Below are 14,928 nucleotides of genomic sequence, written 5' to 3' on the forward strand. Positions count from 1 at the left end.
TGCCGCAATGTGGTCTGTAAGGAGCTGCAGCTGGATACACTTCCAGCACAGGGCACTGGTAGTCAGGGACACTGGTAGTGTCCCTGATTTTCCACATAGCACAGAAGGAGCATGACACAGATCTGGGCTCTCCTGCCATGACTTAACCCTTAGATTAACTTAATTTGTCACAATGCCAAAGGTTTCTTACTACTTAGAAAAATAAAAGATCAAATACTCACCAACCAGCCAATCACTTACCCGTTTTGCTGTGACGTCCCACTTCGATTTCTTTTTACTTCTTTGTTTACCTTCTGCCCCTGCACCAGCTGGCCTCCTCTGACTCTCGGGCCTTTATAGGCCGCTCGACTCCTGAACTCCTGCTCCTGTGGCCGCTTCCTCCAACTCTCGCGCCTTTATAGGCTGCTCTACTGCCTGAACTCCCGCTCCTGTGGCCGCCTCCTCCGACTCTCGGGCCTTTATAGGCCGCTCGACTGCCCGAACTCCCGCTCTCTAGTTGGTTCCTTGACATATTGGTCTAGAAAACAATCCCTTATACACTCCAGGAACTCCTTCTCCACAGTATTGCTACCAGTTTGGTTAGCCCAATCATTATGTAGATTAAAGTCACCCGTGATAACTGCTGTACTCTTATTGCACACGTCTCTAATTTCCTGTTTGATGCCGTCTCCAACCTCCCTACTATTGTTTGGTGGTCTGTACACAACTCCCACCTCATCAAGCCCCCTCATAATCTTGTACATTTCGATAAATTCACCTCTAATTCTTCTGAATTCCAATGAATAGATGCCGTACCTACTCAACCTTTCCTCATAAGTCAACCCCATCTTCTCTGGAATCAACCTAGAGAACCTTCCCTGAACTGCCTCCAAAGCAAGTATATCCTTTCTCAAATATGGAAACCAAAACTGCACGCAGTATTCTAGGTGTGGCCTCACCAATATCCTGTATAGCTGTAGCAAGACTTCCCTGCTTTTATACTCCATCCCCTTTGCAATAAAGGCCAAGATTCCATTGGCCTTCCTGATCACTTGCCGTACCTGCATACTATCCTTTTGTGTTTCATGCATCAGGACCCCCAGGTCCCGCTGTACTGCAGCACTTTGCAATTTTCCTCCATTTAAATAATAACTTGCTCTTCGATTTTTTTTCTGCCAAAGTGCATAACTTCACACTTTCCAACATTATACTCCATCTGCCTGTCTATGTCCTTTTGAAGGTTTTTTTGTGTCCTCACACATTGCTTTTCTTCCCATCTTTGTATTGTCAACAAACTTGGCTACCTTATCCTCAGTCCCTTCTTCCAAGTCGTTAATATAGATTGTAAATAGCTGGGGTCCCAGTACTGATCCCTGCAACACCCCACTAGTTACTGGTTGCCAACACGCGAATGAACCATTTATCCTGACTCTCTGTTTTCTGTTTCTTAGCCAGTCCTCCATTCATGCTAATATATTACCTCCAACCCCGTGAACTTTTATCTTGTGCAGTAACCTTTTATGTGGTACCTTGTCAAATGCCTTCTGGAAGTCCAAATACACCACATCCACTGGTTCCCTTTTAGCCACTCTATTTGTTGCATCCTCAAAGAATTCCAGCAAATTTATCAAACATGACTTCCCCTTCATAAATCCATGCTCACTCTGCCTGACTGAATTCTGCTTTTCCAAATGTCCTGCTACTGCTTCTTTAATAATGGACTCCAACATTTTCCCAACCACAGATGTTAGGCTAACTGGTCTATAGTTTCCTGCTTTTTGTCTGCCTCCTGTTTTAAATATGGCTATTACATTTGCAGTTTTCCAATCAGCTGGGACCTCCCCAGAATCCAGGGAACTTTGGTAAATTACAACCAATGCATCCACAATCCCTGCCGCTACTTCTCTTAAGACGCTAGGATGCAAGCCATCAGGTCCAGGGGATTTAACTACCTTTCATCCCATTATCTTACTCAGTACTACCTCCTTAGTGATTGTGATTGTGATAAGTTCCTCCCCCCCTATTGATATGTCCTTACTATACAGTATAAATGCACATGAGGCCCATACTTGAGAGAATGTCACTCTGTGACCAGTTACCTTTATTACCAACACCTCAAGTGATGAAGGTGGGTGGAGCTTCCCCTTTTATCCCTGAAAGTCCAGGTTAGGAGTGTCTCCCACAAGTTCACCCCTTTTGATCAATGTTCTCAAGGTGTATAACTTAGGTCAGTTTATACATGGGTTACAATGATAGTTGAATACATGACATCACCTCCCCCCCAAAGTCTTATTGAGATCACAGGTTGAGTCTCTCTGGTGGTTTACGCTCCCTTGTAGAGCACCTGAGTTGGGGCTCCGGTTGTTGGGCGCTGGCCTGAGTGTCTGCTGTTTGCGGTGCCTCAGGCCTGTCCGGACTGTCCACAGTGACTGGGCTCTCCTCCACTTGGTTCTGGTGTTCGGTCACCTGTGGTGGAGTAAACTCTACGTCGTGTTCTTCCTCTGCTTCTTCTATGGGGTTGCTGAACCTCCTTTTAGTTTGATCTACGTGTTTGCGGCAGATTTGTCCATTGGTAAGTTTAACTACCAAAACCCTATTCCCCTCTTTGGCAATCACAGTGCCTGCAAGCCATTTGGGCCCTGCAGCGTAATTAAGGACAAAAACAGGATCATTGACATCAATACACTGCGCCCTCGCATTCCTGTCATGGTAGTCACATTGTGACTGATGCCTGCTCTCAACAATTTCTTTCATGGTGGGGTGTATAAGGGATAACCTGGTTTTGAGCGTCCTTTTCATTAGCAGCTCTGCGGGTGGAACCCCTGTGAGCGAGTGTGGTCGGGATCTATTGGCCAACAGGAGGCATGGTAAGCGGCTTTGCACAGAACCCCCTTGGATTCTGAGCGTCCCCTGTTTGATTATCTGCACTGCTCGTTCCGCCTGGCCGTTTGAGGCCGGCTTGAACAGTGCCGTTCTGACATGGCTGATTCCATTGCCTCCCATGGAGTCCTGGAATTCAGTGCTTGTGAAGCACGGGCCATTGTCGCTGGCCAAGACATCCAGTAGACCATGGGCGGTGAACATTGCCCGTAGACTTTCTACCGTGGTAGAGGATGTGCTTGAATTTAAAACGGCACACTCAATCCATTTGGAGTAGGCGTCTACTACAACCAAAAACATTTTTCCCATGAAAGGACCTGCGTAGTCCACATGGATGCATGGCCATGGCTTGGCGGGCCATGGCCAGGGGCTAAGGTGGGCTTCCATGGGTGCGTTGCCCAGCTGGGCACACGTGTTTCACCTGCGAACACAAAGTTCCAGATCTGCGTCTATCCCTGGCCACCAATTGTGTGACCTGGCAATTGCCTTCATCATGACAATGCCCGGGTGCTCATTGTGAAGTTCTCTGATAAACACCTCTCTGCCCATCTGGGGCATGACTACTCGGTTTCCCCACAGTAGGCAATCGGCCTGAATCGAGAGTTCATCCTTGCGCCTGTGAAACGGTTTAAATTCCTCAGGCATGCCCTGTACGTGGCTGCCAGTCCCCATTCAGGACACATTTCTTAACTAAAGACAGTAGCGGGTCTCTGTGTGTCCAGACTTTAATCTGACGGGCTGTCACAGGTGAGCCTTTGCTTTTGAAAGCTTCAACAGCCATGACCATCTCAGCATCATGCTCAGTTGCCCCCTCAGTGGTGGCTAGTTGGAGCCTGCTGAGTGTATCAGCGCAGTTTTCAGTGCCCGGTCTGTGCCGAATTGTGTAGTCATAGGCGGCTAACGTGAGTGCCTACCTCTGTATGCAGGCCGATGCATTCGCATTTATGGCCTTGTTGTCGGCCAAAAGGGACGTTAGGGGTTTGTGATCTGTCTCCAGCTCAAATTTCCTGCCAAACAGGTACTGGTGCATTTTTTTTACAGCATATACACATGCTAGCACTTCCTCTTCTATCATCCCGTAGCCCCTTTCTGCCTGGGACAGACTTCTGGAGGCATAAGCTACCAGCTGTAACTGACCATTGGCATTCACATGCTGCAACACACACCCGACCCCATAGGACGACGCATCGCACGTTAAAACAAGTTTCTTACATGGGTCATATAGCGTTAACAGATTGTTGGAGCATAACAAATTGCGTGCTCTATCAAAAGCTCTTTCCTGGCTGTCCCCCCAGACCCATTCGCGACCTTTGCATAGGAGCACATGTAGCGGCTCTAACAGCATGGTCAATTTGGGAAGAAAGTTCCCAAAATACTTCAAGAGCCTCAGGAACGAACGCAGCTCCGTTGTGGGGTCTGGGTGCTCTCTGGATCACTTCCATCTTGGATGCAGTAGGGCTGACCCCGTCTGCTGCTACCCTCATCCCCAGGAATTCTACCTCTGGAGCTAGGAAGACGCAATTCGCCTTTTTCAGTTGCAGCCCTACCCGGTCCAGTCTGCGTAGCACCTCCTCCAGGTTGTGGAGGTGTTCTTCAGTATCCTAACCCGTAATGAGGATGTCGTCCTGAAAAACCACCGTCCCTGGAATCGACTTGAGGAGGCTTTCCATATTTCATTGGAAGATCGCGGCGGCCGAGCGAATCCCGAACGGACATCTGTTGTACTCAAACAACCCCTTGTGTGTTGTGATGGTGGTCAGCTTCTTCGACTCACGCGCCAGCTCCTGGGTCATGTAAGCTGAGGTCAGGTCCAATTTTGAAAAATGTTTGCCACCAGATAGCGTCGCAAAGAGGTACTCTGCTTTCGGTAGCGGGTACTGGTCTTGGAGTGACACCCGATTGATGGTGGCCTTGTAATCGCCACATATCCTGACCGACCCATCCACCTTGAGCACCGGCACAATCGGGCTCGCCCAGTCACTGAATTCGACTGGCGAGATGATGCCTTCCCTCAACAGGCGGTCCAATTCGCCTTCTATCTTTTCCCGCATCACGTACGGCACCGCTCTGGCCTTGTGATGTACTGGTCTGGCGTTCAGGTTTATGTGAATCACTACCATGGCCCCCATGAAAGTGCCGATGCCGGGTTGAAATAATGAGTCAAATTTGTCCAGGATCTGTGAGCATGATACTCGCTCCACAGAAGAAATTGCATTGACATCGCCCCATTTCCAGTTCATGACAGCAAGCCAACTCCTCCCCAGTAGTGCGAAACCATCCCCCGGGACAATCCAGAGTGGCAACCTGTTCTCCGAGTCTTTTTGGGTCACGACTACTGTGGTGCTGCCTAACTCCGGAATGATCTCTTTTGTATATGTCCGTAGCTGTGCGTCAATCGGCAATAATTTTGGCCTCCTGGCCTTGGACACCTACAGCCTTTCGAACTGTTTGATACTCATCAGGGACTGTCTGGCCCCCGTGTCTAGCTCCATTGATACTGGGATGTCATTGAGGAGCACTTTCAACATTATCGGTGGCGTCCTGGTATATGAACTGTATATGTGCTTCACATAAACTCGCTGACCTTCAGCTTCCATCGATTTCCCTCAGTATTCATTTGGCCTCGTAGGGCTTACATTAGGCCTGTCCTCCTCGTACATCAACCTGGCTGCAGGCTTCCTGCACATACGCGCCAAGTGACCGCTGACATTGCGGTTTCTGCAGGTATATTGCATGAGCTGGGGGCCCCGTTGTTGGAAACAAAAGGTCCATTACCAGTCGATCATCTCTGACTGTCTCTGTAACTGTCCTTAAGCGCACCATTAACAGGTGTTGATGGCCCCATTACTGGCCGCATTGTCCATTGCGAATGCATGAATCACCGTTCAGCTAGCCATTGTCTCTGTTGAATTCCCCCTTTGGGTTCGAGTACATGCTGGGGCATGTCCGATTGCCCTTGTCTGCCTAGAGAACTGTGTGCCGTATTAACAATGTTGACTCCCTGGTCGTTTGCCGCATTTGAGCCAAGATTTTTGTCATACATCATTCTGGTCTCTACCTCCCCTGTTATAAATGTCTGGGCCATCAAAGCCGCCATTTCCAAGGTCAAGTCTTTGGTCTCAATCAGTTTCCTGAAAACCCCAGCGTGCCCGATGCCCTCAATAAAAAATGTCTTGCAGCATCTCCGCTCTGCATGCATCTGGGAACTTACATAGGCTCGCCAGTCACCGGAGATCTGCCACGAAGTCTGGAACGCTTTGCCCTTCTCGCCGCCGGTGCGTGTAAAACCGGTGTCTCGCCATGTGCATGCTGCACGCCGGTTTAAGATGTTCCCCGATCAACTTATTGAGCTCTTCGAACGTCTTGTCCGCCGGCTTCTCTGGCGCTAGAAGATCCTTCATCAGGGAGTACGTTCTGGATCCACAAACCGTCAGGCTCAAATGCGGCAAACGACCAGGGAGTCAACATTATTAATACGGCACACAGTTCTCTAGGCAGACAAGGGCAATCGGACATTTGTCGGCCGAATCCTGTCCCAACCATTTCTTAGTGACAAAACTTTGCTATAATCTCTCAATAAAGTTGTCCCAATCATCACCAACACAGTATCTCTCTTCTGTGCTGCTAGTGGCCATGCTCGCATGGTTTAAATCCCAGTTTCTCGTCGCCAATGATATATCCTTACTATACAGTATAAATGCTCACGAGGCCCATACTTGAGAGAAGGTCACTCTTTGACCAGTTACGTTTATTACCAAGTCCTCAAGTGATGAAGGTGGGTAGAGCTTCCCCTGTTATACCTGAAAGTCCGGTTAGGAGTGTCTCCCACAAGTTCACCACCTAGTGGTCAATGTTCTCAAGGTGTACAACTTAGGTCAGCTTATACATGGGTTCCAATGATAGTTGAATACATGACACCTATAGCCCCTTGACTATCTACTGTTGGGATATTGTTAGTGTCTTTTACCGTAAAGACTGATACAAGATATTTGTTCGGAGTTTCTGCCATCTCTATGTTCCCCATCACTAATTCCCCGGTCTCGTCCTCTAAGGGACCAACATTTACTTTAGCCACTCTTTTCCTTTTTATATACCTGTAGAGACTCTTGCTATCTGTTTTTATATTTTGTGCTAGTTTACTTTCATAATCTATCTTCCCTTTCTTAATCATTTTTTTTAGTCTTTCTTTGCCAGCTTTTCAAAGCTTCTCAATCTTCTGTCCTCCCATTAGTTTTGGCCACTTTGTATGCTCTTGTTTTTAATTGGATACCATCCTTTATTTCTTTAGTTAGCCACGGATGGCTATCTTTTCTTTTACACCCTTTCCTCCTCACTGGAATATATTTTTTTTGAGAGTTATGAAATATTTTCTTAAATGTACACCATTGTTCATCAACCGTCCTACACTTTAATCTATTTTTCCAGTCCACTTTCGCCAACTCTGCTTTCATACCTTTGTTGTCTCTTTTATTTAAGCTTAGTATGCTGGTTTGAGATCCAACTTTCTCACCTTCCATCTGAATTTGAAATTCAACCATGCTATCATCATTCGTTCCAAGGGGATCTTTTACTAGGAGACTGTTTATTAATCCTGTCTCATTACACAGGACCAGATCTAAGATAGCCTGCCCTCTGGTTGGTTCTGTTACATACGGCTCAAGGAACCCGCCCTTTATGCACTCTATGAACTTTTCCTCAACGCTACCCTGACCAATTTGATTTGTCCAATCAATATGGAGGTTAAAATCATCCTTGATTATTCTTGTTCCCTTTTTACAAGCCCGCATTATTTCTTGGTTTATACTCCGACCAACAGAGTTGCTACTGTTCGGGGGCCTAAGTTCGGTATTATGGCTCAAAAATGGGTTTTTAAGGTATTGATTGGAAGATACAAGGTCCTACATCCTGATTGCTGATTTGTATTGGTACCATTCGGTTCTGGTGGATTCTAACTTAAGCTTGGAGACAGTTCTTTAGAACTGAACTAAAAAAAAAGTTGAAAGATGCATTGCTTCTGCTTCGATGATAGCCAAATCGGAATGCAGGCTAACACTGTGATGAATAAAACGCATGTCCAAATATCACTCCTTCATGGTTTGGACCTCCTAGGTGTGGAACATACCTTTATCCCACATGTGAAATCCAGAACTAAAGCTGTGTGATGGGTTTGTGGCAAAAGGGAGAAATGGTCGCAAGGAAAGAATTGCAACCGACACTGGTCTGCTGCTGAGGCATGTTGCTCTTACCTGGACCAGGCAGTTGGTATTCAGTAAGCCTGGTGTGCAGCACTGCAGCACTTAGCTGCCTAGAGCATCAACGCACTCGTCACATTGCAAGCTGTCCTTACATAGAATCACGGAATAGTGCAGCACAGAAGGAAGCCATTTGCTCCATTGAGTCTGCGGCGGCTCTTTTGAAGGACAATCCAGTAAGTCCCACTTCCCCGCTCTTTACCCATTATCGCTGCTATTTTTTCTCCTTCTAGTATTTATTCAATTCCCTTTTGAAGGCTGTTATTGAATCTGTATCCACCACCCTATCAGGCAGTGCATTCCAAATCCTAACCACTCGTTGCGTAAAAATGTTTTTCTCATGGCACCTCTGGTTCTTTTGCCAATCATCTTAAATCTGTGCCCATTGGAAACATTTTCTCTTTAGTTACTCCATCTAAATCCGTCATGATTTTAAACCCCTCTGTCAAATCTCCTCTTACCCTCCTCTGCTCCAAGGAGAACCACCCCAATTTCTCCAGTCTATCCATGTAACTGTATTCCCTCTTCCCTGGAACCATTCTAGTAAATCGCTTCTGTACCCTCTCCAAAGCCTTCATGCCCTCCCTAAAGTGTGGTGCACACAGAAGGCAGAGGTCTATTGTAAAGTTGATAAAGAAATTCGATAAGGATGACAGCTGATGGTGGGAAGTTACCTGGGTATGAGAATGTGCGCCCATATATCCTCGGTTCAGTCCGATCATGAATGGGCTGCAGGTAGGCACTTAGCTGCTGTTAAAGTTTTGCACCTCCACCTGTTCAGTGGGTGTAGTGTATGCCCATGCTGTGCTCAGGACGATGGTGATCATTTACCTACATGATTGATAGTGGGTTAGGTTGCTCTCCATGTCACTCACGACAAGCACCTGGAAGCTGCTGTATCCCTAGCAAGGGCTTAGACCTGCCTTTGTTTGTTGTCTAATGGCTAACTGCCGACCATCCTCCTTCGAGAAAGGCAAGCAGGGTCTCCTTGGGGTTGAAGTGGTTCCAAGTTACACCTGACCTGATGATGAAATATAGGAACTGAGTCAATCCTCTGTGGCAGACTTGGTAATCCAATACCTTGAACCAGACAGGTCTGCAATACTTCGGGGCATTGGTGATAACTGACATGGCAAGCTGGCTCACAAAGGGAACCTGGAGGGATAGACATGTTCCTGGAGATGGGTGATGGGTTTTTGTGCCAGTCAGACACATGACCAACCAAAATTAAATAGACACATATGCTAGCACTTAACTTCACACTAATATAATCTCCCTGCAATCAAAGTATAAACTGCATGTTGGTACACAAACTGTAACTAACATGTAGTATGCATTCCACCACATCACTATGCTACAAGGAATAAACTTACTATGAATCTTTTTGTAGTTCTTTGCTAGTATGTAAGTTCCTTTGTTGCTACTTGTAATGCAGTAAAACTGCTGTAAATATTTATTGTGCTAAATGCAATATTGAATCCACAGAATATCATCAGCTGCCTCCAAATCAGCATTGTGCAATTGCTTGGACTTCTCGGATAGCGCATGTGGGCACGAAGAGGAAGCTACAAGAATGGGAGAGTCTGTCCTTCCTCATCATCAGCACTGGATCACAGGCCTGACGGATAAACAACAAGGACTCTCCAGTTACTCTCTGCAGACTGGGAATGATGGACAGCAGCAGAGGCAAAGCCTGAAAACAGGCCCTGAGGAAAACCCGTACAAATTCCACGTGAAGACAGAGAGCTCCTTGGGCCTGAAGAAGGGGTTGAGAATCAAAGCAGCTGGATCTCCATTACCTCAAGATACCAGGATTCGGAATGACAGTGTTGAGCAGGGCCATGGTGAGACCAGCACTCTCTCGGGTATCTATACTGAGAAAGTGGCAGAATCTCCAACGTCCAACTCATTGAAATCTCTGAAAAAGGAGCTTGGCACATTTTCCCAAGTGTACAGTAACCACTTCAGCTGTCTTGACAGACAGGGTCGGGACCTGACCACTTCTATCTCAAATAATTCCCTACTGACTGATATCTCTGTCGAACCACACTGCAGTTCACTAATCAGGGAGAGGGGACCGGTTTAACACGTGAATAAATAGATGAGTTTAAATAATTCATTGTTTATTTAGCATCAGATTTCTTCACATACATAAATCTCACTCCAGGTGGCTTAACAGAAGTTTACATACACAACAGCAAATAGCCCCAAAATATTCAAGCTCACCTACAATAAATCTATTGTCTGCCAAGCAGGCAGCTACAGATCATCAGCAGCTAATGCTCAACTTCTGCTAAGGTTTCATCTGCCCGGGGTTCATCGGCTTCTAAGGTTTCACCTGCTACTGAGGATTCATCTCCCTGGAGGTTTGGCTTATATCCCCTTCTAATTCGCAGCTAAGTCCTTTCATCCTGCAATGCCACTTTATTATTACATTTGCCCCCCTCTTCTCTAAGTAAGCTGCCATTTATTTTCCATTCCATAGCACCTTCTCATTCTAAGTGCAGCCCCATTGTGCCTAGAACAGTCCCTTCCAAGAGGAATGGCCAAATTAAGAAGGAACATTAAAAACGTAAGAATTAGGAGTAGGAGTCGGCCATACAACCCCTCGAGCCTGCTCCACCATTCAATAAGATAATTGCTGATATTCTACCTCAACTCCACTTTCCCGCCCTATCCCTTGGTTCCCATAGTGTCCAAAAATCCAATCTCCATCTTGAATACACTCAACAACTGAGCATACGCAAGAGGCCCCATTCTTCTGTACTAATGCTGGCATAGTAAGCTTCAGTATTCTGGAAGAAGTGACCTGACGTGTCCTCAAGATAGAAACCTATCTTGTGACCTTGAGTGAAATGCCCATGGTTTTACACTTATACTTAGTGTAAGCATCTACTAATGGAAAAGTAAGCACTTATTGGGCTGGATTTTGCTGGCGTTTGGAGGCGGGTCCACTGTCAAAATCTAAAAGATTGACAGCGGGGCGGTATCCCGCTCTGACCCGCCTCCTTGTAAGCTTCCCAAGTGCCTGCTCTGCCTGTGCTTTGCAGACCCGGCACTAAGTGGCAGGTCAAGCAATTTAAAGGTATTTAAGCAGCCTTTTACCAGCTACTAACCATTTTTTGAACTTTTTCCACGAGGTTCCCATAACTCAGGGATCATGTCAGGTAAGTATGTCGGGTTTTCAACAACTCTCCATTGCTTTGAATAGGTGACAGCTGCAAAACTCGTATAAAAGCAAGGGGTCCAGTTCGACACAAGACTGCTCTACAGAGTACTAAACTCGGAATTTGGTGAGTGAGGGAATTTTAAGGGTTAAAGGGTCAATATCTTTCTAAAAAGTAGTTAATTTTTGCATTTAGCATTCAACTTAACTTTAACCTGCCCTCCCCTTCCTCAATTTCTCTGTCTCCATCTCTGGGGATAGGCTTTCGACCAGTATCCACTATAAGCCCACTGACTCCCACAGCTAACTGGACTACACTTCCTCCCACCCTGCATCCTGTAAGGACTCCATTCCATTCTCCCAGTTTCTCTGTCTCTGTCGAATCTGCTCTGACAACACCACCTTTCACACTAGTGCCTCTGACATGTCTTCCTTTTTCCTCAACCAAGGATTCCCCTCCGCCATAGTTAACATGACTCTCGACTGTGTCTGTTCTATTTCCCGCACCTCTGCTCTCACCCCTTCCCCTCCCTCTCAGAACCACAACAGGATACCCCTTGTCCTCACCTTTCACCCCACCAGCCTCCACATTCAATGGATCATCCGCCGCCATTTCCGCCACCTCCAATGTGATCCCACCACCAATCACATCTCCCCCTCCCCTCCCCTCTCAGCGTTCTGAAAGGACCGCTCCCTCCGTGACACCCTGGTCCATTCCACAGTCACCCCCAGCACCCCCGCCCCTTCCCACGGTACCTTCCCGTGCAAGCACAGGAGATGCAACACCTGCCCTTTTACCTCCTCCCTTCCCACTGTCCAGGGCCCCAGATACTCCTTCCAGATGACACAGCGATTTACTTGTACTTCTTTCAATGTAGTATACTGTATTCGCTGCTCACGATGTGGTCTCCTCTACATTGGTGAGACCAAGCGTAGATTGGGTGACCGCTTTGCGGAACATCTCCGTTCAGTCCGAAGAGTGACCCTGAGCTTCCGGTCACCTGTCACTTTAATTCCCCGCTCCACTCCCACTCTGACCTCTCCGTCCTCGGCCTCCTGCACTGTTCCAACGAAGCTCAATGCAAGCTCGAGGAACAGCACCTCATCTTTCGTTTAGGCACTTTACAACCTCTGGACTCAACATCGAGTAACAATTTCAGACCAGAAACTCTGGCCATCTTTGGCTCCCTTTTCCTGCCACCCCCCCGCCTCCCCACCCCCCCAATCTTATGTTGTTTTTTCGTCTTTATTCTTTTTTTTTCTCTTTATTTATAATGGCAGACGCCTCTCACACCCTATCCATATAAAACTTTTTCTAACATCTATCATTACCATCATCCCTTTTGTCTCTCTAATCTCTCCTGCCTTCCACCCTATCACAGATCTTCCCTTTTGTTCTTTCTTCCCCTCCCCCTTTCAGTGCTTTAAGGTGTAAATGGCGTAGTAATGACTGGCTGCCATTATAGACAAAGAGAAAAAAAAGAATAAAGAAGAAAAAAAAAACATAAGATGGAGGGGGAGAGATAGTGAGCCAAAGCTGGCCAGAGGCTAAGCTCTGAAATTGTTGAACTCGATGTTGAGTCCAGAAGTCTGTAAAGTGCCTTTTCGAACATCCACCAGTTCTGACGAAGGGTCATCGACCCGAAACATTAACTCTGTCTTTCGCTCCACAGATGCTGCCTGACCCGCTGAGATTTCCAGCATTCTCTGTTTTTATTAACTTTAACCTTAACTTGTAGTTTCTTTCGCAATGTTAGGCAGTGGTAAACAAGCTGCCTGCCTGTGGCAGTTTGCACAGTTAATTAGCTGGCTAGCTAGAATTGATTACTGTCAGCAAGGATCTGGAATTTCTGCTGGTATGAATACATGAGGCTTTTGCTAACGCACAGAGTAAGTAAAATGGAGTCCAGTTTGAGAGAGTACTGCTCTACATAATGCTAAACTCGGAATTCGGTGCTTTCAGGGAAGTGGTGCTTTTCTGGTATTTTAAAAAACAAGGAAGGAAGGTTATTTGTGTCACGAAGGAAGACACAAATAACCTTCTTGAAATACTAGGGGACCGAGTGTCTAGTGAGAAGGAGGAACTGAAGGAAATCTTTATTAGGCGGGAACTTGTGTTAGGGAAATTGATAGGATTGAAGGCCGATAAATCCCCGGTGCCTGATAGTCTGCATCCCAGGAAGTGGCCGTAGAAATAGTGTATGCATTGGTGAACATTTTCCAACAGTCTATCGACTCTGGATCAGTTCCTATGAACTGGAGGGTAGCTAATGTAACCCCACTTTTTAAGAAAGGAGGGAGAGAGAAAATGGGTAATTATAGACCAGTTAGCCTGACATCAGTAGTGGGGAAAATGTTGGAATCAATTATTAAAGATGAAATAGCAGCGCATTTGGAAAGCAGTGACAGGATCAGTCCAAGTCAGCATGGAATTATGAAAGGGAAATCATGCTTGACAAATCTTCTAGAATTTTTTGAGGATGTAACTAGTAGAGTGCACAAGGGAGAACCAGTGGATGTGGTGTATTTGGACTTTCAAAAGGCTTTTGACAAGGTCCCACACAAGAGATTGGTGTGCAAAATTAAAGCACATGTTATTGGGGGTAATGTACTGATGTGGATAGAGAACTGGTTGGCAGACAGGAAGCAGAGAGTCGGGATAAACGGGTCCTTCTCAGAATGGCAGGCAGTGACTAGTGGAGTGCCGCAGGGCTCAGTGCTGGGACCCCAGCTATTTACAATATAAATTAATGATTTAGATGAAGGAATTGAGTGTAATATCTCCAAGTTTGCAGATGACACTAAGCTAGGTGGCGGTATGAGCTGTGAGGAGGACGCTAAGAGGCTGCAGGGTGACTTGGACAGGTTAGGTGCGTGGGCAAACGCATGGCAGATGCAGTATAATGTGAGGTTATACACTTTGGTGCCAAAAAAATGAGAACAGAATATTATCTGAATGGTGGCAGATTAGTAAAAGGGGAGGTGCAACGAGACCTGGGTGTCATGGTACATCAGTCATTGAAAGTTGACATGCAGGTACAGTAGGCGGTGAAGAAAGCAAATGGTATGTAGGCCTTCATAGCTAGGGGATTTGAGTATAGGAGCAGGGAGGTCTTACTGCAGTTGTACAGGGCCTTGGTGAGGCCTCACCTGGAATATTGTGTTCAGTTTTATTCTCCTAATCTGAGGAAGGATATTCTTGCTATTGAGAGGGAGTGCAGCGAAGGTTCACCAGACTGATTCCCGGAATGGCAGGACTGACATATGAGGAGAGACTGGATCAACTGGGCCTGTATTCACTGGAGTTTAGAAGGATGTGAGGGGATCTCATAGAAACATATAAAATTCTGATGGGACTGGACAGGTTAGATGCAGGAAGAATGTTCCTGATGTTGGGGAAGTCCAGAACCAGGGGACATAGTCTAAGGATAAAAGATAAGCCATTTAGGACTGAGATGAGGAGAAACTTCTTCACTCAGAGAGTTGTTAACCTGTGGAATTCCCTACCGAAGAGAGTTGTTGATGCCAGTTCATTGGATATATTCAAGAGAGAGTTAGATATGGCCCTTACCTCAGTACCCCATTCCTGCTTTCTCTCCATACTCCTTGATCCCTTTAGCCGTGAGGGCCACATCTAACTCTCTCTTGAAT

General features: G+C 46.4%; 1 protein-coding gene across 1 annotated transcript in view; it reads left to right on the top strand.

Annotated features, from left to right (window-relative positions):
• LOC139262798 (uncharacterized) overlaps positions 1-11,354 on the top strand; it is a 33,750-nt gene extending 22,396 nt beyond the window's left edge. Inside the window, exons 3-4 of the mRNA XM_070877950.1 lie at positions 9,597-10,477; positions 11,323-11,354. Coding sequence (XP_070734051.1) covers positions 9,597-10,197 — 601 coding nt within the window. The 3' untranslated portion in view covers positions 10,198-10,477; positions 11,323-11,354. The remainder of the gene's footprint in view (positions 1-9,596; positions 10,478-11,322) is intronic.
• Positions 11,355-14,928: the final 3,574 nt, after the last annotated feature.

Source organism: Pristiophorus japonicus, chromosome 4 (genome assembly GCF_044704955.1).
Source record: "Pristiophorus japonicus isolate sPriJap1 chromosome 4, sPriJap1.hap1, whole genome shotgun sequence".
In the NCBI taxonomy this organism is placed as follows: domain Eukaryota; kingdom Metazoa; phylum Chordata; class Chondrichthyes; family Pristiophoridae; genus Pristiophorus; species Pristiophorus japonicus.